Genomic DNA, 27,599 nt, shown 5'->3' with positions numbered 1-27,599 from the left:
ATTCCACAACTGTTTCCACCAATCACGATCAATTGGGATATATTTTAAATGCCTAGTCCTCAAACACAAAGGCTCCCCAGGTTCCCCACACCTAGTGTCAAATAGAGAATAGCAATGAAATTCCTTCAAATACAAAGGCTAAAATTAGCTATGGTTACTTAACTCTTTTGAAGGATCTACATAAGACAAATTTCGATATTTTAAGTGGAGGTATTGGCCTGTAGGAACAATGAAAATGTAAGGCCTTCACAGCCAGGATATCCTGTCCTATGTTACAACATAGGTCCTAGTAGGATTATCCAGGAAGGAAGAAACCTCATGGAAAATCACAGATGGCATACTACGATTTTTAAATGATTTTACCAACACCGATCATTTACACAGATGCAAATTTAAAAGCCCGGATAAAATGCTGTTGTGACAGTGTACTTAGGTTGCACACCATCCTCTAGACGGGGCATATCTGCATGTGGCATTCCCCTGCAGATGACGCTTCCCTAAGATCCCTATTACTTTTTTTTTCCTGAGGCTCCAAACCTGATGAAGAGCATGAACACGGCCACAGGAGCTTACCTGATGGTCCCATCAGATGAGAACCGATCAGAAGAATGGGAACGCTGAGTAATTGGTGGAAAATGTTGGAAGTTTGTTTTATTTTCCCTTAAAGGAGGGCCATTTAATGCAAGGAGGATATAGCAGTCCTCAAAAGATACGCACCATTTCTGTCCTACAACTACAAAACCATGTCACTGGGGGTGGCCTTTTGATGAGGCTATGTTCCAATCGAAGAATACTTACTGTCTGTAGCTGACCAGAACGACCAAAATGGCAGGAATGCAGCAGAGGATGATGATGAAGGCAAGCGCCAGCAAGGCCCCTTCTGTGTAGCCCAGACTTTCTCCTCGCTTTTTAATGCTGGTCACTGCCTCTGGAGTCCGGATCTCCAAAATGCGTCCTCCTTCCCCATAATGCGGCTGAAAGTCTTTATTGATATCAAGTAGTTTGCCATCCAAAAATCTTTATTGTTGGATAAATAGTCAAATCAGTGACGTTAACATACAAAAAGTTTTTTTAAAGATAATTTTGTAGTGTCTTTTAGTATTTTCTTGAAAATATTTTTGTGAAATATGAAACATATTTCAAAGGATAATTTTATAATATCTTGTTATGATTTTTATTAAATGTTTAATATTTAAAAAATAAATTTGTCCTAACTTTTAACATTTTCTTTAATTGAAATACAAACTGAGTCAGTCTTATGAATATATAAAAATATATAAAAAGCAAGAGCAATAAAAAGCAACAAACGGCCACCTATCTACACGTATCAAAGATATTATTAATGACTCTTACCTAAATATGCTCACAGACTTGAAAAAAGTAATTATCAACATCATCAGACTTAATATCACTATGTTGAAATCACTTACGTTATTAAGTTATTTGGGTGAATAAGTATTCTAAATTACAGATAGCATAGGTGAACATTATATCGTGCATTGTGTCTGCTTGGGTCCCCAGAATAATCCTGCAGAACAGAACATTATAATGCTAGTTTGCTGCAGGCCATAAAGCTACACAGTTAGGGTCACAAATCTGAGACACCGACCCAGCCGTTAGGCTCAAAAGTCTCCATTTGTCTTATATGTGGATGCTCTGAGATCCCAAACCAAAATGACATTTTGTGGGCAAAAGGTGAACAAAGTAAAAGGTGTTTCCTGCCTAGAAAGAGAAGACGGTATAAATGACACAGATAGCAAATCACTCAGGAGGACAGGAATTAGGCAATTTAACCAAACAGTTCTTGCAAGCCTTTCCCCTAAATAACGTAGTTCCTACATTACGGGCATTATACTGGGGTAGAGGGGATAATTAAGGAATAACTGTTATTTAATTTTATTAGACTGAATGATTTTGTTACACGTAACTATTATTTTAGAAATCGATTGCATAATATAAATCACCACACTTACATTGAAGATGTGAAAAACACAAAGAAATGGGGAAGAGGAAATTTTAAATGGCCCCAAATTTCACCATCCTATGATAACAAAGAGCGCCACGCTCATGTATCTTACAGTCTGTTTTATCCCTTTTGACATTTACAATTTTAATTTTCTGACTGATCACGTTGACTTTCTATCCACTGCACAGGGTGCCTAGCTTCCTCACAGAAAAATTAAAGAGATAACAGATACCAGATACGAATTCCAGTGGCTTGTCTATTCGACATTGCATTTAAGAGACCCGATGGAGAAAAAAAAAAAAAAAAGAAAGAAAGACCCAATGGCTCAGATAACTGAATTTTAGTTTGAGGGGGAGCACATGTTTTTACTCAAGTTTTCATATGATAATGTAAGACAGGATTTTTGTCCTATTTCTTATTTTTTACAAATATTATTTTGTAGATATAAAATACACTTTTATAGCAACCTTCCTAAGTTATTTTTAGGCATGTTAAAAAATATAATAAAGATTTAACTGTTGTTTCCAAGTGCTAGGATTGAATGGTACAACATTTTGTTTGGATTATTTATCAGATAGAGTAAGAAGTTCCAGATAAAGTACAGATTAAGAGGTCATGTTGCAAGAAGACGCTATTAGAAACTAGGAAGAATCTAAAGTAGAGGAAGATGGTTAGTTTGGGGGAAAGAATCCACCCAAAGCCTGCGGGATCCTCTAGACGAACCACACATCTACAGGATTCTTGCATTTGACATCCTCCCACCCGGGGGAAGATTTGATAGTCTTGTTACACTACGAGAACTCCGTTATTTCCATATTTATTTTGGTTTATTTTCAACTTAGGTAAATGTCGTCACTGTTTCCTGGAAGAGTTGATTGCTTTGAACCCATACCTACTCTAGAATATCCTTCTTTTTGCTTTCTCCACACAGAAGAGTTTACCAAGGTAAAAATTCCTAAGACATAATAGGTTTCCTTAAAAAAAAAATTGTGGATTTGACTCCTATCACCTTTTACCATTTTATCGTGGATATGGGAGGTCTAAGGCTTATCTGATTTTTTGTTTCTTTATAATTGAGTCACTTTTGTGTTTCAATGGTATTAAAACATATTCAGATACTTTTCAATGGCACATGACAACATTTTCATTGATTTTGTCTGGGAAAGTAATGGAATCTTTTCATTATATTTTTGGTTTATGTTTCTGTGATAAGGACTACAGTGTTTTACCTCAGAGACACCCGACAATTGTCAGGTTGTATCTTCATTGTCTTTTAAATTTATTTTGATCTCTTTTATAATTTGTATCTTTTTTTTTTCTTTTCCTTAATGTGCTCTGCGGTTATGCATATACTTTATACTGTCCATTTGTTTTTCAGATGTTTTCTCTGAATTTCAGGCAAGTTTGGAGGTTTCCACCCTAAGGTGGAAAACGTGGCCTCAGACCTTTAGGCTTTTGTTTTATACTTTCTCTGATTTGGGGACAGAGCTAGCTTCCATGTGGATCTTGGGAATTTGAAAGAAGCTTTATAAGAACTTGGTATTCAGATTCTATTTTAAAGTATAAATGTGTTCTTATACACTGTATTATAAATGCAGTTTGTAGAGTATCCAGGATTTTCCTACCTTCTCCATTTCTCATTTGCCTTCTGGACAGACAATGTTAAACAGGCTGAATGTACAAAAAAGTGCATGAGCTAAAATTGTCTTTGCTTTTTTAAACAAATATTTAGTTAAGTTCTATTTTAAAGTAATATCGTCTGTTTCTGTTGAGGGTACAGAAAGCCATAAGAGCCTGTGGCTCCCATGCTGATGACAAAAAAGTCAAATAGATAATCATAAAATAACTTTTTTTTGCACATAAAATGCCAAATTCTAAACAGTGAGTTTCCTGCACAGGGAGAGACCATGCATTGTTTCACCTTTCACAGAACAAGGTAAAGGTGGCTGCCAAAAAAAAAAAAAAAAAAAGAAAGAAAGAAAGAAAGAAAGAAAGAAAGAAAGAAAGAAAAAGAAAAAGAAATGAGCTATTTTTTTTAAGGATTGTATTCATTCATTAGAGAGACAGAGAGAGAGAGAGAAAGAAAACACAAGTGGGGTACTAGACGCGCAGAGGAAGAAGCAGACTCCCTGCTGAGCAGGGAGCCTGATGTGGGGCTGGATCCTAGGATCCTGAGATCATGACCTGAGCTGAAGGCAGATGCTCAACAGACTGAGCCACCCTGGTGCCTGGAAGTGAGCTAAAATTTTCATAAATATTTAGAAGATAAATATGCACCAACATTTAACATCAGCATAAGAGACCCACGCACACAAGAGGGGCTGGCATTGTACTCCCTTGCAAACTGTTTTCCAAGGACCTCCATAAGGTAACCTAGAGACAAGGCCGGAGACAGAAGAGGCATCCCCTTCTAGTGCATGGTTACAGGGAGCAAGCAGCTCTGGCTGGGGCACCCTGCACTTCTCCCATCCTGTATCTCCTACAGAGCAAGGGCCTTAAGCCACAGAAGGAGGGGGGAGGAAGGATCCCAAGCCCTAGGGGTCAGGCTAAACCCACTCTTCTGCTTCTGGGGACAAGGTGTAAGCAAATACCCACCTTGGTGCCTCTCCACCCTGAGAGGGGAACCAAGCAGTAAGGGAGAGAGTCTGCCCTGAAGGGAGGATGCAGAGAGGCCCCCAGTGGCACAGGCTCCCAGGGCCTGCGAAGAGATAGCAGTGAAGCCAGACAAGACACAGCCCAGATGCTGGGACATCACACAGACTTTGATACAGCTCCGCTTAGTACTTCACAGAAGCCAGCAGAAAGCGACAAACATGCTTGAAGTGATGGGAAGTTCAATAAAGTGGAAGAAACAGTAAGAAGAACCAAATGGAAATGAAAGACTTTGTTTTAAAAAAAGAGAGAAAGATGAAGAGTTCCTTTAATGAGCACATCAACAGGCTAACAGATAAATCCGTGAACTTGAAACCAAGGCAACAGCAATTATCTGAGGTAAAGCACAAAGAGAGAAGAGGGCGAGAAGAGGAGGAGGACGAGGATAGGAAGCATCCAGAAACTTGGAAAAAAAAGAATTTTAATTAGAGTTCCAGAATGAGAAGCAAGAGAATATAGGTTCCAAGAAATATTTTAAAAGATGCGGTCTAAGGATATTCCAGAAATGGGAACAATGTTAAAAAATAATAATAAAAAAAACCTAAACCAAAATGCAGATTCAAGAAACTCGAAGAACCACAAGTAGAATGAAAGCAGGATAACGTAACGTATATTTACTGCAAAAAATCGAAGTGATTCAGATAACCGAAGACAACAAAAATCAAAATACTCATAACCTTACAAAACAAAATAAGTAATGTCATTTTAGTGATTCTAGTCTCCTCCGCATTTATAAACTTTAAAGTAACATTTTGAAATAGTTACATCGGTTTATAAAAGTCAAAGTGAACTCTTTGCGGAGAATATGTTGTTGTTTGTTTGTTCCTAATTCTTTGGCCAGAGAATTCCAACATCTCAGAAGCTTAGGTTTTAGGATCAAGGGAAGTTGAAAGAATAATCCTATTTCCATTGGTCTGGGCATTAAGGGATCATCTTAATGTTCTAGTATATTTGTTCAGTGTTAAAAACGAATAGTTTTCATAACTACAGGAGAGATAATATCGGTGCATTATGAGCCTTGGATTATGAAATATATCTCTATAAATTCATTATGGAATGTTTCAAGGAACCATTCTAGGGCTTAGATTATTATATTAATTAATAATTAATAGCATATTAGACTTCTATTATTATAGTGTCTTTCAGCTATTCGCTCAAGCTGCTAAGGGAAAGCTTTAATACTTCATGGTCGTTCCATCCTCTCATCAATACAGAAAATTTTGACTTATAGTTATTTTCTATTTTTCCCTTCTTTCCTGGCTATAATAGTTATTCAACTGAATTTCTATCCTTACTCTTTACAGTATAATCTAGGTTTGGGAAAACTTGTTTATTTTACTGTTTTAAAGGTTTTATTTATTCATTCATGAAAGACCAGAGAGAGGCAGAGGGAGAAGCAGGCTCCCTGCAGGGAGCCCGATGTGGGACTCGATCCCAGAACCCTGGGATCATGCCCTGAGCCAAAGGCAGATGCTCAACCACTGAGCCACCCAGGCATCCCAGGAAAACTTGTTTAGAATGAACAATGTTCATCTTGTACTTCCTATGCCAGTTGAAAACCAACTGGCTTCGGTTTGCAAACTGTTTCCCTCTAAAATGTTTACATGTCCAATTCTCTTTAAAGCTACACTAACAGCCTAAAGAAAACATGTTTTTATAGGTAGGAAAAACTCCCTACATTCAAACAACCTAACATCATATTTAAAAATAAGACCAATGTTTGTAAAAATACACCTTGTGTTTAAGATAAATGTTAATGACAGTTCAATAGAATATATGTAGTTTCTCAATGATTGTAAAATTAATACAATATGCAAAAGTTGGCTTGGTAGATCTAAAATGCTACTTCATTTGGAGGTTGGTTGTAGAATTTGAGAGGAAGTCACTACTCCGTCATCTCTACTTTCCACTGTGATTAACACACTATTTGCCTATGGGCCAAATGTCTATTAAATTTACGTTGATGAATAACATACTTAATAAATATGGCTCTTTTATAGTTAAATTGCTATTAAATCACTATCTCATTGTAGCTAAAATAGCAGCAGTGAAATTTTGTTGAAGAACAGCTTTAAATTCAGAACAGACTGAATTCAGAATGTGTGTTTTTTTTTTTTTTAAAGATTTTATTTATTTATTCATGAGAGACAGAGACAGAGACAGAGAGATGCAGACAGAAGCAAGCCCCATGCAGGGAGCCTGACGTGGGACTCGATCCTGGGTCTCCAGGATCATGCCCTGGGCTGAAGGCAGGTGCTAAACCGCTGAGCCACCCGGGTTGCCCAGAATGTATGTGTTTTAATAAATAAACGGGTAGATAGATATTTGCTAAATATGTAAATGCAGCCACATATGGAAATATATTTAAATTAGAATATGTATATATTTATTTAGTGCTCTTTAGTGTGTATATATATACATGTATAGACCAAGAAAAACTAACATCTGAAATTATGGATTCAGGTACATCTATATGCACCAATACCAATAAATATTTAGAATATATACATACATTTATATATCAATATATACTGTTTAAGTAAAAATATATTTCAATTTAAATAAGAATTGCAGTCCAACAGTCTGGTGGACACTAGGTGTCAGCAGAGCAAAGCTGAAACTAACAACAACAACAAAGCGCTCTAAGTGTTCTAAATAATTTGAGAGAGAGAGAATAAATAGCAGCGTTTTGCTGAGAATTCTGCATTTTCTTTATTTTTAGGATTCGTGACTCAATTATTCAAATTCACCAGAAATGAAATAAATAGATGGAAGGTACAGACTGAGGTGGAAGGGGTTGTCCCTTCTGTCCCCCACTGCCAAGTCAAGGGAGAAAAGGATACTAATTTTTGCTGATTCAATAAAACCTAGAGGCAAGCTAGATTTATTCTTAAAATTCATGCCTACCGACACTGTCACGGGCAAACTGCCACTTGCAGAAGGATTCAGTGCTTTCCCCCTTCTGATGGCTGGGGCGTGGGAGCAGGAGTACAGGTCATCTCTATGGTGTGAGGCCATCTCTAGGGACTGCATCTTGCTCATAATGGACCTTCTGACCTCCAAAGTCACTCTCGCCCATACCTGGGCCTGAACACCTGTAGGCATGAGGACCCTGGGTGCTATCTCTGGTTTTCCTGCTCACACTTCACTTTCAACAACAATTTGGTGGGTTTTAAACTTAAAGATCAAGATCATCTATAGGTGATATTGTCACCAGAAAGCTGTTAGAGACCATAAAACAACTTACTTAAAAAGCTCATTTCTGTCGATGGCTCTGTTGGTTTGGGGGTCGATTGCGTAGACAGTCAGGTCACATTTGGTGTAATCTTCTAGAGAAAAGGCATCCCCATGCCTGCGAGCACCAATGGACTCCACCACCACCTTGGCACCAGGGATTTGCTCCTGAACATAGCGATCCAAAATCCTATAAATCAAACAAAGTACAAACATGACATTCTGACGGGCTTCCTGGGGGAAAAAATCACTCTCAACTTGAAATGACATTTAGTAAATGAAAAATGATGACAGCCTGGTTTTTGCTAATGTTTACTGACTATGAACACTTGAAAAAAATTCTCTATATTTTTTCAGCATTTAACTTCCGATGATGCTAGAAACTGAATAAGGTAGAAAGAGGTCATCAACCATGTCCTGTTTGAATCTAGACTTTTTGAATTTATGATACCATTTGAGCTTTACATGTCTCATGGGAACTGCCAAGTATATTGTATAAATGGTGCGATTTACAGGAGCCACGGGTCTTAAGAACTCTTGAGTTCACGTGGTTGATGTTATAAATTCAACATTCCACCAGATTCTGCGAGACATGGCACATAGCTGTACATCAAGGTCCAGGACTAGGATACTTGTTTCCCTGAGGGTATGAAGACTCTTAGAGCTTGACAGCAATGAGAGAAGGCAGAGGTGGTTTGCAATGGCAGGTTTACCAGGTTAAGAGAAACATCGCATGCAAATCTCAGAAGCTATTTGGCTGAATACAAACAACTAAAAGACCTATCTTTTGGCATAGAATCAATGCTATTCAACAGAAAAGACAGAAACAATGTTAATCTATAGGTAATTTTCTGGAAAATACTTTTTTTTTTTCTGATTGCATGATTTGATTTTAATTGGAACTACAAGTTATTCCCACGTAAGTGTCTGTGGTCTCTATTGCCACAAATGACAATTTCCTTAATGTCTTTTCCTTATTAAAAACTTTATATTAAGTTCATATCTATATGTAGATTAACATCAGAATGTATATTATTAAATATTTATAGACATTCAAATGTAAATGAATTGATTTTAATAACTCTGCATGGCAAGTATTTTAAAATCCATCTATAGATTGGACGCTCCGTTTGGAGTCCCCCTTGTGAGGCCCTTTCCAAGGGGTGGGGGGCAAGAGGCACAATATCATCTAATGTCCTTTAATACTCCAGGAAATAGCTTTTACTTCAGAGGCCAACACTGACCTGCTTTCTGCTCTTTTAAAAAAAGTGTTGCTGTAAGGGGCTGGGTGCTTGGCCCTTGTCCGAAGAGCAGCACTGACACTGAGCCTTGGGAAGTGGCGGTGCCATTGGGGGCAGGTGTGTGGTGCCCACACCGGGGGACACGACCGATGGTAGTGAAGGGCTCTGTCTGTTTGCTTTTATTTTCTTTTTAGTTGTTTTGTCTGTTTGCTTTTAAGTGGATATGGACCAGCAGAGTCAAAGTCCCTTTCATTAAAGTACTATTCATTCTCTTCCTTTTCTCACCAGCTCACACCCACAGGTCTGTGTGCCTGACAGTATCTTTTCTGATGAGATCTTTGCTGAACAATGAAGAAAAGAAGAATGCATTTTTCCCAGAACCTGAAGAGAATGGCTGCAGGAGGAGACAAGAATGTGGAACAGTGTTCTGTCTGTGTTTTAGGATTCTTTTTCTGAGAGACTTATGCTCCCTTAACCAAAAAAAAAAAAAAAAAAAAAAAAAAAAAAAAAAAAAAGAAAGAAAGAAAGAGAGAGAAAGAGAGAGAGAGAGAGAGAAAGAAGAAAGAAAGAAAGAAAGAGAAAGAAAGAAGAAAGAAAGAAAGAAAGAAAGAAAGAAAGAAAGAAAGAAAAAAAAGAAAAAAAGAAAGAGAGAGAGAAAGAAAGAAAGGCAGGCCTGGGAATCAAACCCCATTACACTCTTGACAGTTCAGTTGGTACAGGCATGAATGATTGTGGTAAAGAGAACACAGATGTTTGGCTTCGGCTTTCCGCTCCTTTACTTATGAAATGCAAAATCTGAGACCAGTAAGAAGCCGCCAAAGGCTCAGTCTCCTTAACCACAAAATGAGGAATTCATCTGCCACGAAGGATGATTGTGTGCAATAAATGCACTAATGCTTGTTGTCAAATCTCCGCACAGTTTTGAGCACACAGTTGCTGCTCCATTAAAGATGATTATGCTTATTATTAATTTGGCTTAAATGTTTGCATTAATAAACTCCTCCCCAGCCTCTAATTCATTCAAGACATTTAATGATATTGTGGAATCGTAAAGAAAGCAGATTTCTCACCAGTAATATCAGTTCACAAATCAAAAACCAAATACGAGCACACTGTTAAATATATGGCAGAAGGTGGCTATCTGTCCCAGGACCGGATTTTAATAATTTATGACTGCTGCGGTGCATTTACACATTGATTAAGCATGTTCCAAGGAAATCGTTTATATGTGCATAAACCACGTTTCCCTACAATGCAGAAACCTGTCTATTGAGCTTGTGTTTTTTTTTTTTTTATGTATTTCTCGGAATATTGCAGAATCATGCATGACTAAGACTTCAAATGTGGAATGAAATATAGCTGTATTAATTCCTTTATCATGTCAGGGAATCATAAATTAATGAAGTCTAAATATGTGTTATGTCGTTTAAAACATGTAGCAGTGTCTTCTCCCTGAATTAATTCTTTTCTCTTAAAAATTAAGAGATCCTCCAAAATGAAATATCTCTTATGATAAAGAAAAAGGTATCCAAACGTGAACGCCTTCCTTATCTTTTCTAAGATAAATATATGTTAAATTAAATTTGAACTTTTTAAAACGGGAACATTTTTGGCTCTTTAGCCTTGCTCTTCAAATGTACATGGTTACACTGGTGCATCCTAAAGGTTTCCGAGCTCACGATTTTTTTTTTTTAAATATGGCTTTCTAGTCCCTTACTTTGAACTGCCTCATATAAATTAGTACCGATGTTTAAATTGCCTTTATGTTTATGTTTTGCTTTAAATTATTAGTACGTCAAACCAATTCATACATATGGTTTGGAACCAAGTGTCCTGAGAATTTACTACATGTAAATTCATTAAGAACAAATTATTTGCACACTACCATACAGACACATACGTATACAGAGAAAACGTTGTTTATGTGTAATATCTGTATTGTGCATTTCTCCCTATATCAAGGGAGATGTCTGCAACGATATTTATATAGTGTTACTAATGCTTAGGTCCGGGTGGTGTGATTTTGAGTGTGCCATAAAAAAGTTCATGAAAACTTTCCTCTTTATATTACATTACTTGAATTTCCTATAATGGGCATGAGAAAACCATGTAGTCATATTTTTAAAAACTCTTCAGCTTCCTATTTCCACTTCCCCAACTTCTTAAAAAAATCTTTTTTTTTTTAAATTTATTTATTTATTTGAAAGAGAGAGTGAGAGAAAGAAAAGGAGGAAGGGGGAGGGACAGAGAGCAGAGAGTGGGCGAACCTCAAGCAGACTCCGTGCTAAGCACGGAGCCCGACTCAGGCTTGATCTCACCACCCTGAGACCGCGACCTGAGCTGAAACCAACAGTCAGAAGCTTAACCAACTGTGCCACTCAGGTCCCCCCTCCCAAAAAAAAAAATATTTGCCTAAATTTTCAGAGTTTAAAAATGTAAAAGATTAAGTTGGAATCATGGTTTTTATTTTATTTATATATATATTTTTTGGAATCATAGTTTTTAAATAAATTTATAGCAACACTCAGGTAAGTGGTAAGTGGAAATTTTCATCCAATCATTCATTTATTTTCATTCTTTCATTCCATAGATATTTATTGAATGCACCCTCTGGTGCAGGCACTGTTCTAGACACATGGAATATATCAGTGAGCAAACCCATGATCTCCGACATCACAGAACTTGCTTTCTAACTGAGCAAGATAGACAAGATAATAAAATAATAGAATTGGTTAGGAAACGTCGCCATGTGAGCAGACTCCGAGGAGACAGTGAGTAAGGTGGACATTGCCGGCAGGAGCCTTCCAAGAAGAGGAAATGGCTAATGCCCCGTGTGAAGTGCCAGGTGTACAAGTGTGGCTGGAGCAGAGAAGGTAGGGGCAGATCACACAGGGCCTTGTAAAGGCTGGACGGGCGTTACCTTTTGTTCTGAGTAAAACCAGGATCCATTGCTGGAGTTTCAACATGGAAGTAATGTGTGCGGCCTTACATGTAACGGAAGCACACTGGCCGCTGGGTGGTGAACCATCTGCAGTGAGGCCAAGAGTAGAATGGGGGAAACAAGGTAGGAAAGACTTTACGGAGACGAAGAACTTACTACATGCCCAGTCAACTCAATAACTCAGAGGAAGAAAAGACACAACAGAATCCCTGATTATTAGCCACGCAAGAACCACATAGTCAAGTATTAATATCTACATATTATTAATATATAGATTAATTCATATTAATGAATATGAATATATGTCTGGCGACATATGCAAGAGGCATGAATCTTTTGAAACCAGATCAATACATGCAATGCTTAACTGCAGAAACACTTCCAGTAATTATCTAGTTGACCTAGAGAGGCTCTGACCTTTTCTGGTTGTTCATTTTGGAATAAGTCAATGTTTATGGATTATTCTTTGTTTAAAGAAAAGCATAAAGGAAAGACTAGAGCTCAGAGGTCAATTTCTGATGCTTAATTATTTCCCTTGAAGTGTCGACCTAGGCACAGAGGGCTCTTGAAAGAGGGTCCCACTTTTTTCAGAGAGCCGGCTGCTTCTTTCAGTTGCCTTTTGTATTGCACGTGGAGCACGGACCCCTTCTCTGCATCATCCTGTACCATCTGGGCTGTTTCCTTGCAAAGTCCAGTATTTCGTGTATGAGCAAAAGTTATGGTGGCAGTGGTATAACCAGAGTCTTACACGGCAGGCTATTAAAGCTGCCTGACACCTCAAGAAAACTGGGATTTATGCATAGCCACCAGGTACTATGTGATGATACAGTCTGCTGGTGCTTTAGGTCTACAATGTGGAGAAAAATGCACTCAACTGCAAAAATCAAAACAGCGAGAGAGAGGTATTTATTGAAATACGATATTCTGAGGGAGACCCCGCAGGCCTGTGGGTTTTCCACCGTGGCCCGCGCAGGTCTACCCCTGGCACATGAGCTGGGCCGTCCTGTTTTCCCCAGACTACTCACACAGTGGCTGCTTATCCCTAGAACAATCCTGTTCTCAAAATCAGCTGAACCTTAACCAGTCCTCTCCAGCTGACATCCTATAGGACATCCTGTCCTCTGTCCCCAGGGTCCTTGGGAGACTTCCATGCCTGGCACTTTCAAATAAGAGCTTCCATGAACAGTGCTCTGCTTTCCTCCCACAAATTTCGGTCACCTGCCCTCCCCCTCCCTCTGGTGTTTTATAGAAGAAAAGTTTCAGAGATGGGCTGATATCACATTTTAGGAAAAGAAATCTAGGGCTCTGTTTTAGATTGGAAGGGGATGGGGCCTCTGTTTTATAATGTCCTGATTGCCCAGTGGTTTCATACCTGCCATCAAGTGCACACTGTTTGGCATCTCTAAAGAAATAATACTATGTGGACACCGAACAAGGAAATACACTGGAGTATGTTGGCTACTTCCGTCCCTGGAAATAGGGAGGAGAGTTCAGACAACAGCCCCGTGTACAGGTGGCAGTGTTGGATTTTACGGCAGCTCTTTGCTCCTGGACAACAGCAAGACGTCCTCCAGCCAGCTGTGTTCCTGGAAGCCATTTGTTGCACAACCATCCTTCTCTAAGCCATGGGAGGGAAGCCAGGCACAGATCCTCCGAATTCCCATTCTTTGCCTCAGACATGATCAGCAGATGAACTGCTTTGTCCCAATGGATCAATCAAACAAACCAACAAACATTCTTGTTAACCAAATATCAGTTGAGCTTTGCGCCTCCCTTCAAGTTTCTGGATTCCGAACCATCTGCTCAGCCTCTAACAGTGGACAGGCCGCAAGGCCGCTCCCAGAATACCTGATGCTGGGGTAAGACATGCTCTGGCCTGGGTCCACAGACCTGTCACCCCATTGGCCTGCAGTGGTTTTTTCCTACCCTTGCTCATGCCCCCAATCAAAGAAAGGCTTTTTCTTCCAAACCCTTGTGTCCTGTGGAACCTCTGGGTCAGACCGTTCTAGTACAATGGTTCTCCTCCCTCGTCTCTTATGTCCTCTCTCTGCCCTTAGAACAGTCCTCAGAAATACAAGTTTCTCTTCCGAATCCAGATTTGTTTTCACTTGACACACAGGTAGACAGCTAAAGGAGATGGCTTCTCTCACTCCTCTGCAGTCTTATGCAATGAGTGCGTATTACCAGCCAAGGTGGGGGATATGCAAAGAATTTTTAGCAAACTACACTAGACTAATGATTACCCATGATCCCCTTTCCTGGACCCGCTAGGTCCGTGGTGAAACAGCCACGAGGCCCCACATTTCCAATTGCATTGGCTGCTTCTCTCTCAATTAAGACACACAGACTCGCATCAGCACTGCTTAATTATAATTGAAAACTGTTCGAACCAGCTAGTGTGTTCGAAACACACTAAGTTTCTTCTGCCACCAACAATGACAAACAATGATGCGCACGGCCTAAGCGAGCCCCCCGCCGCCCACTGTGGTCATGAGCCGTCATCCTATAGGCTGTGTCCTGATGGCACGTGGAAGCTCAGCTCTCTGAGGGCCAGTTATTTCCATGACAGACTGTGCTGTCCATACCACAAGACTCGTACTGAGTCCTCATCACATACACGAAAAGAAGGCATCGACGACAAAGGCATTATCACCCCCATGGCCCATTTGAACTTTGTTGGGTCTTGGCTGCAGGGCTTTCCTTTCTCCCCCTACAACCCTCCTGATCTCAGTGGAGGCATTAGCCTGGTGCCCACCACGCTCCTGTCCTGCCTCATCTTGCCCAAACAGGACTGCCGGGGACTCAGGCCAGGCCACTTTCTCTCTGGAGTTTGTTTCTGGAGTTGAAGATGACCCCGGAGTGTAAAATGGTTGGAACTCACTCACTGAGGACCTCTGTGCTCCTCAGCCTGATGTCACTCACAGGACTCGCTCCCGCAGTCCTTGCTTCCCAGGCCCTGCACCTGCCTTTGGTCTTGACCTTTCCTTAGTGGATGTTCCTTCCTCTTACAGACACTGTTAGCTCAATAGCTTCCAGCGCAGTTCCCTCCACGGCCTGAAGCCTCAGCCCACTGCCAAGGTGTACTGCAAAGGTGTACTGCACGTGTCTCATTTTCCTCGTCCTGGTCTAAGTCATCCTGCTAGCCTCTCTCTGTCATTTCACTAGCCCTTTAATTTGCTTTCTGCCTAAAGTTGCCAGGTTGCCCATTAGAGAGTTTCAAAAATAACATGCATTCTGGAAAAATGTGGTCATTTATATTTACCTTGACTCTAAGTTCTTGGGAGCAACACAGCAACTTCAAATACAAATAGTATAAACAGATGTATAGCAGAATAGTACTTTTTCTTAAATTTTATTTATTTATTCATTCATGAGAGACAGAGAGAGAGAGAGAGAGAGAGAGGCAGAGGGAGAAGCAGGCTCCATGCAGGGAGATTGACGTGGCACTCGATCCTGGGTCTCCAGGATCACACCCTGGGCTGAAGGCGGCGCTAAACTGCTGAGCCACCTGGGCTGCCCTGAATAGTATTTGATTATAACAAACTTTCTCCAAAGAAGGGATAGTCTTTGATCTTCTAAGAACCAAATATAGTGCAAATGAATTAATATAATAGTTACAGTCATTAAAACCTAAATTTTTATTTGGGGTTTATTGTTCTACTTTAGTTTAAAAGATCCGTTATGTACTCACAATACTTAGTAATATGTTACTAGGCCACCTCTAGACAAATTTTCAAAAACTGCAAAGTTCTAAATATAATTAATATGTACATTTTAGATGCATATAAATATACTTTGTATATTTAATACAATATGTATTTTTATATGCATATGTAATATGTATACATATACAATACAGGCATATAATATGTACTCCTATGTATTTATATAAAATAAATACCTATGTATTTGCCTAAAATATGTTTAAGTGTGTTATATATGTGTATTTGTATATAATTTGTTTTATACACATATAAATTTTTTGTGAAAATACATGTATATAAAACATTTTTTGCAACACCACATTAATTCATTAAAATTTAAACTAGTTTATAATTTAAACAGGTAAAAGTTTATTTAAATAGCTTTTTAAAATAATGTCGGGTAAATTAATACATTTTACGATAAATATTGAAAGGCATATTTAACTGATTTTTTTTTTTTTTTTTTTTGTATTGTGTGAATAGCTTTTTCCTTTAAATCGCGAATTGAAGTCACCGATCATGAACCGGCTCACTTAACTTATTCTCAAGCCAAGTTTTTTTGGTAGATGACCCTAAATTTTAATTTACAACATCACTTTATCCAGTTACCTATATGCACCTCTTCAGTGAGTTTCAACTAGACATTGCATCATAAAAAAATTAAGTGTGGAGGCTTACAGAAATAGCTTTGTAGCTGAAGTAGGTATTTACTCATGGTTGATTTACCTTTTAGTTTTTACACTAAAATTATTGCAGCAGTCATCTTCTCAATTACCCATTTGGGCGAAGAAGCCAACCTAAAGCTACCATTCCACGAAGAAAATTTGTGTGTGAGGGAGCAGCCCACGCCCAAGAAAGGATGCACTGGATTTTTTAATTCAGTTTCCCTCTTAAGAAGCCTTGTAAAGAGGGAGTGGTTAGGAACCCAGGCTGCTGCTGCCTTTGGTTGGAGATTCAAATTAAACCTCTACCACTTGCTATCTGTGTCTTTGTGGACATTACTACGTCTCAAAGCCTTAGGGAGCTCATCTGTACAACGGGGAAAGTAATCAGACCTGCCATAAAGCTATCTACGAGAAGTTAATTAGCATCCACTAAGGGCACAAAACCCGACAAGTTGGAAAGAGCACGCAGCAAAGATGAGTTTTTTGTTGTGGTCCTTACAGAAACTCCTCGCATTTTCTGATTGCAAACCCCATTCAGCCTTTTGATGAAGTAAATGGATTGCATTTAACTAGCAGCATCATAGGGACTCACCCCACATACTTGTCAGAGATTTGCAGAAGCCTGGCTAAAGCACCCCCAGGCACTACAGATGGCTGCAGGGACTCAACACAAGCTTTCCTGATATGCCTGTTAATACAGACCCTCAGAGACCCCACCCAGACCACTCCCAGGTAACATTTTAAGAACATGGGACACTTTGTACATCACACTCTGTACGTCCTATGATGTCCTTGGATACGGACATTCCCTTCCAATCTGGCATTTCACTCAGAAATGGTTTTGTCTTTACACCAGAAGTGTTGTTGTTTTCTGTTTTCAATTTTGTAACTTGTTTGTTTGTTTGTTTGTTTGTTTTTTCCTTGGTTTGGTTCTTTCACTCTGGCCCTAACACTATGAAAACCAAGTTCAGGACTCCTCTGGTGATTCTGTATGGCTTGGTCACATCATCCCTGTGATAGTCTCATTCTTGACTCTTATTTTTTTTTTTTTTTCTATTCTGTTTGCTTTATTTTAAGGCTCATGTTAATATATATTACTTTGTTTTATTGTATGCATCATTGTAAAATGCTTGAAATTCTCTTTGAATAGATGGAACATTAAAAATAATTGTATTTAGCATAGAATACAATTTAGATATAAATGAAAGTATCTAAAATCGCTGCTGATATAAATTGAATTTTCTTATCTAAACTTCGGTTAAAAAAAAACTTTGGTTGAATTTATTTTTCACGTTAAAAAAAAGCTGCACCATACCGAGAGGTAAATTGTGCACAAATTGGATAAAGTTAAGAGAAGAACCGTCTGTGTAATTAAGAGAATAGAGGAATTGGCTCTTGCTCATCAGATGTCGGAACTGAGTGGGTGCACAAGGAAATGATCTATTACCTTGTACCACAGGTTGGGTCTGATTATAAAAAATAATGAGCTGTTTGGGGCACCTGAGTGGCTCTGTCAGTTAAGTGTCCCACTCTTGATCTTAACTCAGGTCTTGATCTCAGGGTTGTGAGTTCAAGCCCCATGCTGGGCTCCACACTGGGTGTAGAGCCTACTTGAAAAAAAAAAAAAGTAAGCTGTTCTATTAGGTGAAATTTCTGCACCATGAAACTTAAAAGAATATGATAGAAAGAAGAATTTTGAAAGGAACAAATGCTCACTATGAATTTTGAAAAGCTTTATAAAGCAAAAGTGACTCATGTTTTAATGGAGTCACACATAATGATCTTTCACCCTACCTCCACATTCTACTTCTATTTGGTGCAAGCAAAATCTCTGAAAAGGAAAATGAACTGAATGGTGTGATATTTGGGAAAAGTAAAACAGAGGTTATGGCATTCTACTTGTTTCTACTTCTCTCTCCAGTCTCCCCAGTTGTTTTTCCAAAGATTTTTTGGATGAAAAGATAAGTACAATAGGAAGCTGGAAAATGCCTTTCTTCATTGATTTTGTGAATGGATTTTACTTTTGGAGTATAAAAAGCACTTTCCTCAAATCACAGGATAGACTATATAGCTCTGTATAAATTAACTTTGCCTTTTATTAACTGCCATTGAACTTTTTAAATTCACTTTAATACTGTGTTAATAAGTACCCATCTATCTATCATGTCACAAATCATAAGTTAAAATAAGAATACTAGAGCTAATATGCTGGTACCTTCATTATAATTGTCTTATAAATTAAATTGATTTCTCCCTCAATCAAAATCTAGTCTTCAAGCTTGCTATTTTCTTTCTTTCTTTCTTTCTTTCTTTCTTTCTTTCTTTCTTTCTTTCTTTCTTTTATTTATTTGAGAGAGAGAGAGAGAGAGAGCATGAAGGAGAGGGAGAAGCCTACTACCTGCTGAGCAGGGAGCATGATGCAGAACTCAGTCCCAGGACCCTGGGATCATGTCCTGAGCCAAAGGCAGACAACTGACTGAATCATACAGGTGCCCAGTTCAAATATTTCAAGCATTATTTTAAAATAAAAGTAAAATTAAAACATCCCCAATGGAGTTACAAGACATATTTTATTTGCTTTGGATTTTTTTCATAGTTTTCAAAGGTTTGAGAACAAAACAAAACAAAACAAAAAAAAAAGAAATGAAAAAAGAAAAAGAAAAAAAGAAAGAAAGAAAAAGAAAGAAAAGACAAAAGGAGAAAAAAATACTGATTCTGCCAAAATGTATCATGTAAATTTTACAATTAAGCCCATTTTTTTTGTAAATGCATATTGCTGAGAAAAATGGGAGAGTGGCACAATTATATATTTAAATTTTTCTAGATTACATGTACCAGATGGCAAATATTAACTGAGAAAGTCGATTTATTATCCCTCGGTACTTTTAATTTTTCCCAACAGGAACTAATATAGTTTTCACTATAAAGATTCTGAAATTTGTTAATGAACGAATGATGTGTATTCTGATCATTATAATACAAAACAAACCTATTGACAGCAGGACGCCAGCACACATCATTATTTACTGAATTACTATACAATGGAATCTTAAGAAAAAGTAAAGTCTAGTTGATAAGTCACTTGTTTTTGGTTAATTCTGCATGGAGGAAAATATACACATGACCCCTGAACACCACAGGTTTGAGCGGATCCACATATATATGGCATTTTTACAGGATAGTACCTTGAATGTACGTTTTCTTCTCTATGATTTTCTTACTAACATTTTCTTTTCTCTAAATTACTTCATCATAAGGATGTAGCATATAACACATATAACATATAAAATATGTGTTAATCAACTGTGTTTTTGGTAAAGCTTCAGTCAACAGCAGGCTATTAGTAGTTAAGTTTCTGGTGAGTCAAAAGTTATACGTGGACTTTCAACAGTACAGCATCCCCGAGCTCTAGGTTGTTTGGGGTCAACTGTATATGAATTTGGAAAATCCATGTGATATGAAATTTAAAAATTAAGAATTTACCCTAATATATCTGAAAGCTATTATCAGAAACAAAACACCAAGTCCTGTGAATTTGAGCCATTTTGACAGAAGTTTAATCTTTAATGTAAATAACTTATTCACATTGTGCTATGATGGCATACCTCCAAATATTAACTAAGAATTTAGACAAAATTGGGCATTGTAATGCTCACAAATAGGACACCTGAAGTGAGAGTCAAGGAGCAATCCTCTTTGTAACTATGATTCCATGTGTTTAGCTCAATACTGACATATTGAGGATAATTAAAAAATTTGCTATGACATGAAGTACAAACTGGACTTCAAATTTCTCTACTTTTCCACATTTCAAGGAATTAAGCATTAAAGATATTACTAGAATGTGCATGAGTAACAACATGAGACACTATTTTGTAAAAGTCTAATTGCATTCTGGGCTAGCTTCAATTCTGTAAAGAACTATGACTTCTTACCACAAATAGAAAGTAAGTATTTGCTCTCGCAAAAAAGAGATTACTTCTCCTTCTCTGCCAAAATAAAGCCCCAAACTGAGTATTTCAGAAAAAAAAAAAAAGCAGCTGAATTTGCTTCGTGTTGAAACAAAGAATCACCAAAGCTTTGAATAAAACCAAATCATACTTATGCTTTTTTTCAAGTAATAATGAATTATAAAAGTCATATTGAATATTAAGAAGTAGAATTTCATTTTATGTTAAGTTAGTGTTTTATTTTTATGCCCGGTTTCAGTTTTTATAGCTATTACATACCCATTATAGAAGATGTTGTTTTTGAGTTGTATATTAAGATGTCTATATTTCATTCTTTTAAAAATTAGATCATTTATGATGAGCTTCTGGTGATAACCTCCCCAGTTTCAAACACACAACCTTTTCCTAAGTACACTTAAAATCAGTGTGTGATTGCCAAGTGTGAACTTACACCAAGTTCATTCAAAATACAGCAGACAAGAAAGATGATGGGAAAAAAACAAATCTTGCTAAATAAAGTCAACGCTCACCAAGAACAGAATACCATGACTTTCTCACAGATCATGCTATCAAATTCTTCAGTGGCCAAATAAGAAAAATATTATTTTTATTTTTTCCATCAGCTCAGACCTCAAACCAAGGAGTCATTATTGCTTCTTGCTTTTGCTCACACATCTAATCCTTGACAAGTTTTAAAGGCTGTACCTGGAGAATATACCCTTGATCTAATCACCTCTCCTTGTGTCCACTGCTACCACCAGTCCAAACCACCAATGGCCTCTCCTTAGACCCCTGCTACAGACTCACAGCTGGTCACTCCATCTTCTACTCAACAACCTTTTAAAACTTAAGCTGGAACATTATTTCTCTGTGCAAAACTTACAGGCAGTGTAGGCCAAAAGAAATATAATGCAAAATATATATATATATAAATAAAAAATATATATAAATATATATATATATAATGCAAGTCACATGAAAATTCAAAAATTTTATTTTATTTTACTTTTTTAAAATTTTTATTTATTTATGATAGTCACACAGAGAGAGAGAGAGAGAGGCAGAGACACAGGCAGAGGGAGAAGCAGGCTCCATACACTGGGAGCCCGACATGGGATTCGATCCCGGGTCTCCAGGATCGCGCCCTGGGCCAAAGGCAGGCGCCAAACCACTGTGCCACCTAGGGATCCCAAAATTCAAAAAGTTTAGTACCCACATTAAAAGATTAAAAACAAAAATGGTGAGATGAATTTTAATATGTTTATTTCACTTAATATATCCAAAAATTATTATATCAACATATAATCCATCAAAAATATTCATGATATTGTCTCTCTTTTGTGTGTGTGGGGGGAGCACCAATTCTTTTAAATCGGGTGTGTATTTTTATACTTAGATCACCTTCCATTTGGACCTGCCACACCTTTCAAGGACTCAGATGCCTAGTGGCTACTATACTGGACCATCAGCTCTAAGGACTTTGTGTCTCATACAGAGTAAGACGTTAAATCCTCCAGCTGGCCTGTGAAATCCTATATACTCATTTCCTATCTCGATAGGACAGCCATGCTCCTACAGCTGGGTTTTCACATCAGCAGTATCCTCTCTCTGGGAAAACACTCTCCCCACATCACCCCCCACCTCCCTCATCAGAGTAGCCACATGGGTCTCTCTCTTAATGTCTTTCTGCTTAGACCTCAGCTGATAAGAAGGCTTCTCTCAAAAAAAAAAAAAAAAAAAAAAAAAAAAGAAAGAAAAAAGAAAGAAAGAAAAAAAGAAAAAAAAGAAGGCTTTTCCAGTCATCCCATATTAAATAGTACCTTTCTTCTATCATTTCATATTGCCACTTGTATTTTTGTTATTGCCCACATATTATATGTTATATATATAAATAATGTTATACTTTTGTAAATATTTTTAATAAAATTAATTAAATGTTTTAATTAAATAAATTAAATTTAAAAATAATTATTTTTATTTCCTGTTTTCCCCCAACAGAATGTAAGCTCCAGGGGAACAGAGACTTTGCTCTGTTCACTGTTACATCTCCAGTGCTTGTTTACAACCAGTAACTACTTTTTATTTAATGAATAAATTTCCAGCTTCACATATGAATATTAGGACTTAAAGAGTTTAATTGACTAGCCTGATACCTCCCAGCTGGTCACTGATGGGCCAGGCACTTGAGTCTAGGGTTCTCTGAACTCAAAAGGAATCCTGGGTAGGGGGGCAGTTAAGACATCACTTAGGAAGTTTACATGAGATGTTCCTCAAGGTGTTTTCTTAAAGGAATTTGAATAGAATAAATAAGTTTTTTTTTTCTTCTATCTGGAGAGTATAACACTCTAAATTATGACTTGGCAAGCATACAGGCTAAATTCAGACTATTATATGTTTTTGGAAATAAAGTTTTACTTACACTAGTACTGTCATTAAAATCATAAGTATTGTTTTTATTTATTTTTATTTACTTATTTTTATTTATTTATCTTTTTAATGATTTCATTTATTTATTTGTGAGAGACCCAGAGAGAGAAGCAGAGACACAGGCAAAGGGAGAAGCAGACTCCTCGCAGGAAGTCTGATGTGGGACTTGATCCCCAGACCGGATATCATGTCCTGAGCCAAAGGCAGATGCTTAACCACCCAGGCGTCCCAAAAGTATTGTTTTTAAATTACTGTTAACATTTAAAAACTATAATGGAGAAATAATGTAGTAAAAATGTAAATAATACTATAAAGATTGTTTTTAAATGTATTATTGGTCTACTATCATTAATATTTACAATATTAATGTCTGTCCTTTTATAAATGGTGTCCTGAACTCCCACCTCCAGCTCTAACTAAGGAGACCATAAGAATGATCCAAGCTAACGTATTTATTGATTTACCTTTCCATTTGACCTGTCCCTTCAAGGCCAGTCTTTATTACACTGATTTAAGAAAATATAAGTGCTAGCATATATTGTTTGCTGTTTCATAGGTTCTCTTTCCAAGAGGCTTCATAATTCTCCTCCTAGAAATGTACATCTTGGCTAGATTTCTAAGTATGTTTTGTAACCTTAATCCAAGGAGCTGTAAGTTACTTACACAGGTACATTTCAGATGCTGTATAAATATATCATGGAGATGGGCCCTTCTACATCAAATCAACGCCTACTTCAGTAAAATCCTACTATCACTGAATATTCATTTTGCATTTAGAAAGTAAGTGAAGTATTTGAGCAACTCTGTGACCTCAATGATCATCCCAATCTCTGCTGTACCACCCTGTTTCTAAAAAGTCCTTCAAGTATAGTTTTCAAAAATGCCATTTATGCAGATTCTTAAAGATTTACATTTTAGAATCCCACGCTTCTTTTACTCATTTGGGTTCCATGAAGAAGCAGAAGGAGAACAGAGACACGGATGCAAGCATTTCCTACCTTCTTCTTCAGACACTGTTGCCAGTGGTTTGCTAGTAGGTAGAGTTTTCCAATCCTTACCCTAGCAGTCATTTATCCCACTCCTTAATCTCAAGAATGTCTAAGTAAGAGAAACAAAAGGCCCAGGAAGAGATAAATCCTAAATTCCACCTAAATACTTCAGAACATAGACATGAAAGGCCACCTGTGAGCACAGATTCTCAATGGAACATGCTAAATACATTAATGCAATTTAAAAGAAATATGTTTCACCAGAAAGGCCCATTGGTTAATTCTATAAGCCCAAAATATCAAAAATGATAAAACAATTTTCAGCGCAGGGCCATTTATGCCAATTCCAGGGGAATGGGGAATAATCATCACCATCACTATGACAACACCCATTTAAAGGTGCTTTCTGTTTTCTGGGCATTGTATTCTCTGCCATCAAAGGATACAGATCCCCTCTGCGAAACCTTCTCCATCATGAAATGAATGTATTAGGCCATTACATTTTTCTTTTATCGACCCTCCCAGTTTGCACTGATTTTACCCGTACTGAGAAAACTGTGGATTTATGATCTGGCCTCACGTACAGGGCTGCCTACAGGAAGAAATAAAAGTGATGATCATATGAAATTCAGGTTCCCCACTTCGTAGGGTAAGGATGTTTCATGGGATACAGAAAATGGCTTTGGTGATGGTGTGACTTGCGATCTGAGAACGTCTACAGGGAATGGGGGTGTTGGTTAGCCTGGCCACTGGAGCAATGAACTCCTATAAACTGTCATTCTGGTGTCTACTTCCTTACATGTGTTTTTCTTCTTCCTCTGGCTGCTAAGGTGCTGAATCGTGTGGAATCAGATCTAACCGTTCTTATCACTACCACTCGCAGCTTCCAAATAGGAATCGGAAAAGCTACACATCTTATCAGTCCAATCATATGACGTTCCGGAAAAGGCAAAACTATGGAGACAGTAAAGGATCGGTGGTTGCCAGGGGAAGAGAGAAGGGAGAGATGAACAGGTGGAGAGAGGACTTGGAGAGCAGTGGATCTACTCTGTATGGATACTATAGTGATAGACAGATGTCATTACAAATTGGTTCGAACCCACAGAATGTATGCCACCAAGAGCAAACCTAATGTCAACTATGAATTTTGGGCGATTGCCATGTGTCAGTGTAGACTTGCTGCTTGTAACACACGTGCCAGCCTAGGGCCAGATTGATAGTGAGGGAAGGGGCCATATGGGAATTCTCCCTATATCTTCTGCTTAATTTTGCCGCTGCAAATATAAAATTGCTCTACAAATAAATTCTATTTTTTAAAGGGATCACAAATTTTTGTTATCTAAATTAACCCAGATTTTTAAAAATCTACGATAAGGAATCAGGTATGTGCCTGCTATGCTTACTGCACTAGCAAGTTCCAGCGTAATTCTTTCACAAAGCAACGAAGATGGTCATCATTGTTCTAATTTTCAAGATGAAGATGTGTGGCCCTAAGTGTTAAGTTTCTTGCTCAGAGGTCACACAGCTATAAGATTGCAACTTCTCTGTTTGAATCCATAATCTGAGCTCCATACTAAACTACCCTCTTTGGGTAGAATGGAAAACCTGGGATCTCTATCTCAATCCTCCTGACTGGGTCACTAATCTCATTTGTCAGAATATCTGTTATCCATTGAACAGGCACAATTCCTGTGGTCCTCAATGGACCCCTCATGGGGTCCTCAACAACCCCATGATATTAGCTTTATTATTTTTATGAACAGATAACTAGAAATGGTGATGCAGTCTGGGGAAGGGGACATTATTTGCCCCAGCTCGTGTTTCTAAACTAATGTTACAGAAGCCAAAGCCCCTTTCACAGGGATACATTTCTCTCAAGACTTGAAAGGCGCCTGGTTTTTCTCATTCAGATCTTCATTTCCACATAAGAGGGAAAAAAAATATAAACTCCTAAGGAATTATACTTCTTTGTTGTCATTTTTTTCAGCTTTCATAAATTTTGTTTCAGTATGAGAAAGGGGAATCATGATTCTACTTGTATAAAATTTTCATTCAATAAAGTGCTTTGGGTGCCCACTCTATAACTGGAATTATAACAATGAAAGATAGATTTCCTAACCTCATTAAGCTTGTACTTTGGTGGGAAATTGACATATAATGAAAATATTAGATAATACTGTGAAGAAAAATGGAGCAGAACAAAGGGCAAGAGGTTGATTATGGTTGTACCACCTTCTTGATGCTACAATCAGACAAAGCCTGCTTCCATGGATAACATTAAAGTGGCTCAGAGACAGGTGTGGTTCCTGATTTTCTCAGGTGTAATCAGCTATTATTTTAACAGACACTAAATGTGTATAAACCTATTTGCAGAAGTAGCTCAGACACTGCATAATTGATATTCCAAGCATAAACATTGAGAATGACTTTCTCCATAGGACACTGCCCATGACACGGAAAGGTTAAGTTGTGAAACAGCAAGAAATAATTGTTACAGAGCACATATGTTTTCATTACTGGAGAAGCACTCAAGCTTCCATCAGTGCTTTACCTGTTGTATTTGACACATAATTACAGAAAATTTAGCTGTCTGATATCTGAAGCTTCTTCTGGCAACTTGGAAATGAGGGATACTTTGCCAGAGAGAAGCAGTGATGATTGACCTCTGTCAGCCTGAACTCAAGGGGAGACACAAAATAAGTAAGCGCCCATATAAAAATTATGAAATGATGTCAGGCTAGGTTAGAAGAGCTCAGAGTGAGCTAGAAAGGCATTTTAATCATCCTCTATAGCATTCAGAATATTAGAGAACTGTAGCTTCATAAATAGTCACGACTTTGAGTCAACACTGACATGTTCGGTGTACACAGATCAAAAGGTACAACGTGGCATGTATTCAGGAATAATTCAAAATGTATATTGTTTAAAATTAGTCTTCATGGTTTTTGAAAGAATAAGCTTTAGCCACCTAGATACATCACTTTGAGAAATGGCATTCTCTGGACTAGCTGGGTCGCTGAGATAATGAGCTTTTTGAATAATTTGGGGCCGCAAAATCAAGATATATACTCTAATAATGAATGTTAGGATTTATTTCTTATATGCAGGGTTTTGAGGTTCTGTTGAGGCATTAGTCAAAGCATCCTGAATAATAACATCTTCACACATCTACTTTTCATACCTCCTTGAAGGCACTCTCGGAAGCTTCGCGTATATTAAATGAAGCCATCTGTTTCAGGAAAAGGGTAAGCTGAATTATTAAGATGGTGTTTTATAATATATGTTTGATCTGAACCTATAATGATTAAAAGGACCTAATCCCATAAAATTAGAGGCATATGAAAATAAATATATAAGAAACACAAAACCATTACTCTGTAAGATCTTCAATCTTTTTTTCCACCAGAGTCGGGGGCACGTTCGAAACGATGACCTGCATGTCCAGCTGATTGACCACGGAGACCTGGAGGGAGGAAAACCAGAACCCATTCAGAACCAGTTCTAGCACTTCTAGAACTAAAGCGTTGACATGTCCAGTTCTTCCCTACTATGCAGAGACCCCAGGCTTCCCCATTTTAATGTAGGAATAAATGACACTTTTAGTTACACAGTGTCTACTCCTTATTGGGGCAGGTGGAGACTGATGGACTATGGCTGTTGTCTAAGAAGTTCCAGGACCCTCAGTGACTTCCACTCTGCTTGGTTTGTGTGTCTTTGTTTTGTTGGTTATTTTCTAAGACATGGAAGAAGGTATGCAAACTTTCCTAATTGGGATATTTAAGGACACCCAAGATAATGGATAACACAGGTTTTACAATCTTGAGGGATCA

At 37.8% G+C, this 27,599-nt stretch overlaps 1 protein-coding gene across 2 annotated transcripts in view; it reads right to left on the bottom strand.

Annotated features, from left to right (window-relative positions):
- PCDH15 (protocadherin related 15) overlaps positions 1-27,599 on the bottom strand; it is a 737,973-nt gene that overhangs the window by 26,918 nt on the left and 683,456 nt on the right. For both annotated transcript variants that reach the window (XM_038576025.1, XM_038576024.1), the window contains exons 27-29: positions 27,144-27,232; positions 7,866-8,042; positions 799-1,017 (exon numbers count right to left, since the gene is read on the bottom strand). In XM_038576025.1, coding sequence (XP_038431953.1) covers positions 799-1,017; positions 7,866-8,042; positions 27,144-27,232 — 485 coding nt within the window. The remainder of the gene's footprint in view (positions 1-798; positions 1,018-7,865; positions 8,043-27,143; positions 27,233-27,599) is intronic.

This window comes from Canis lupus, chromosome 26 (assembly GCF_011100685.1).
Source record: "Canis lupus familiaris isolate Mischka breed German Shepherd chromosome 26, alternate assembly UU_Cfam_GSD_1.0, whole genome shotgun sequence".
Lineage (NCBI taxonomy): Eukaryota > Metazoa > Chordata > Mammalia > Carnivora > Canidae > Canis > Canis lupus.
The sequence above is the reverse complement of the archived record's forward strand: the minus strand, read 5'-3'. Positions and strand labels throughout refer to the sequence as shown.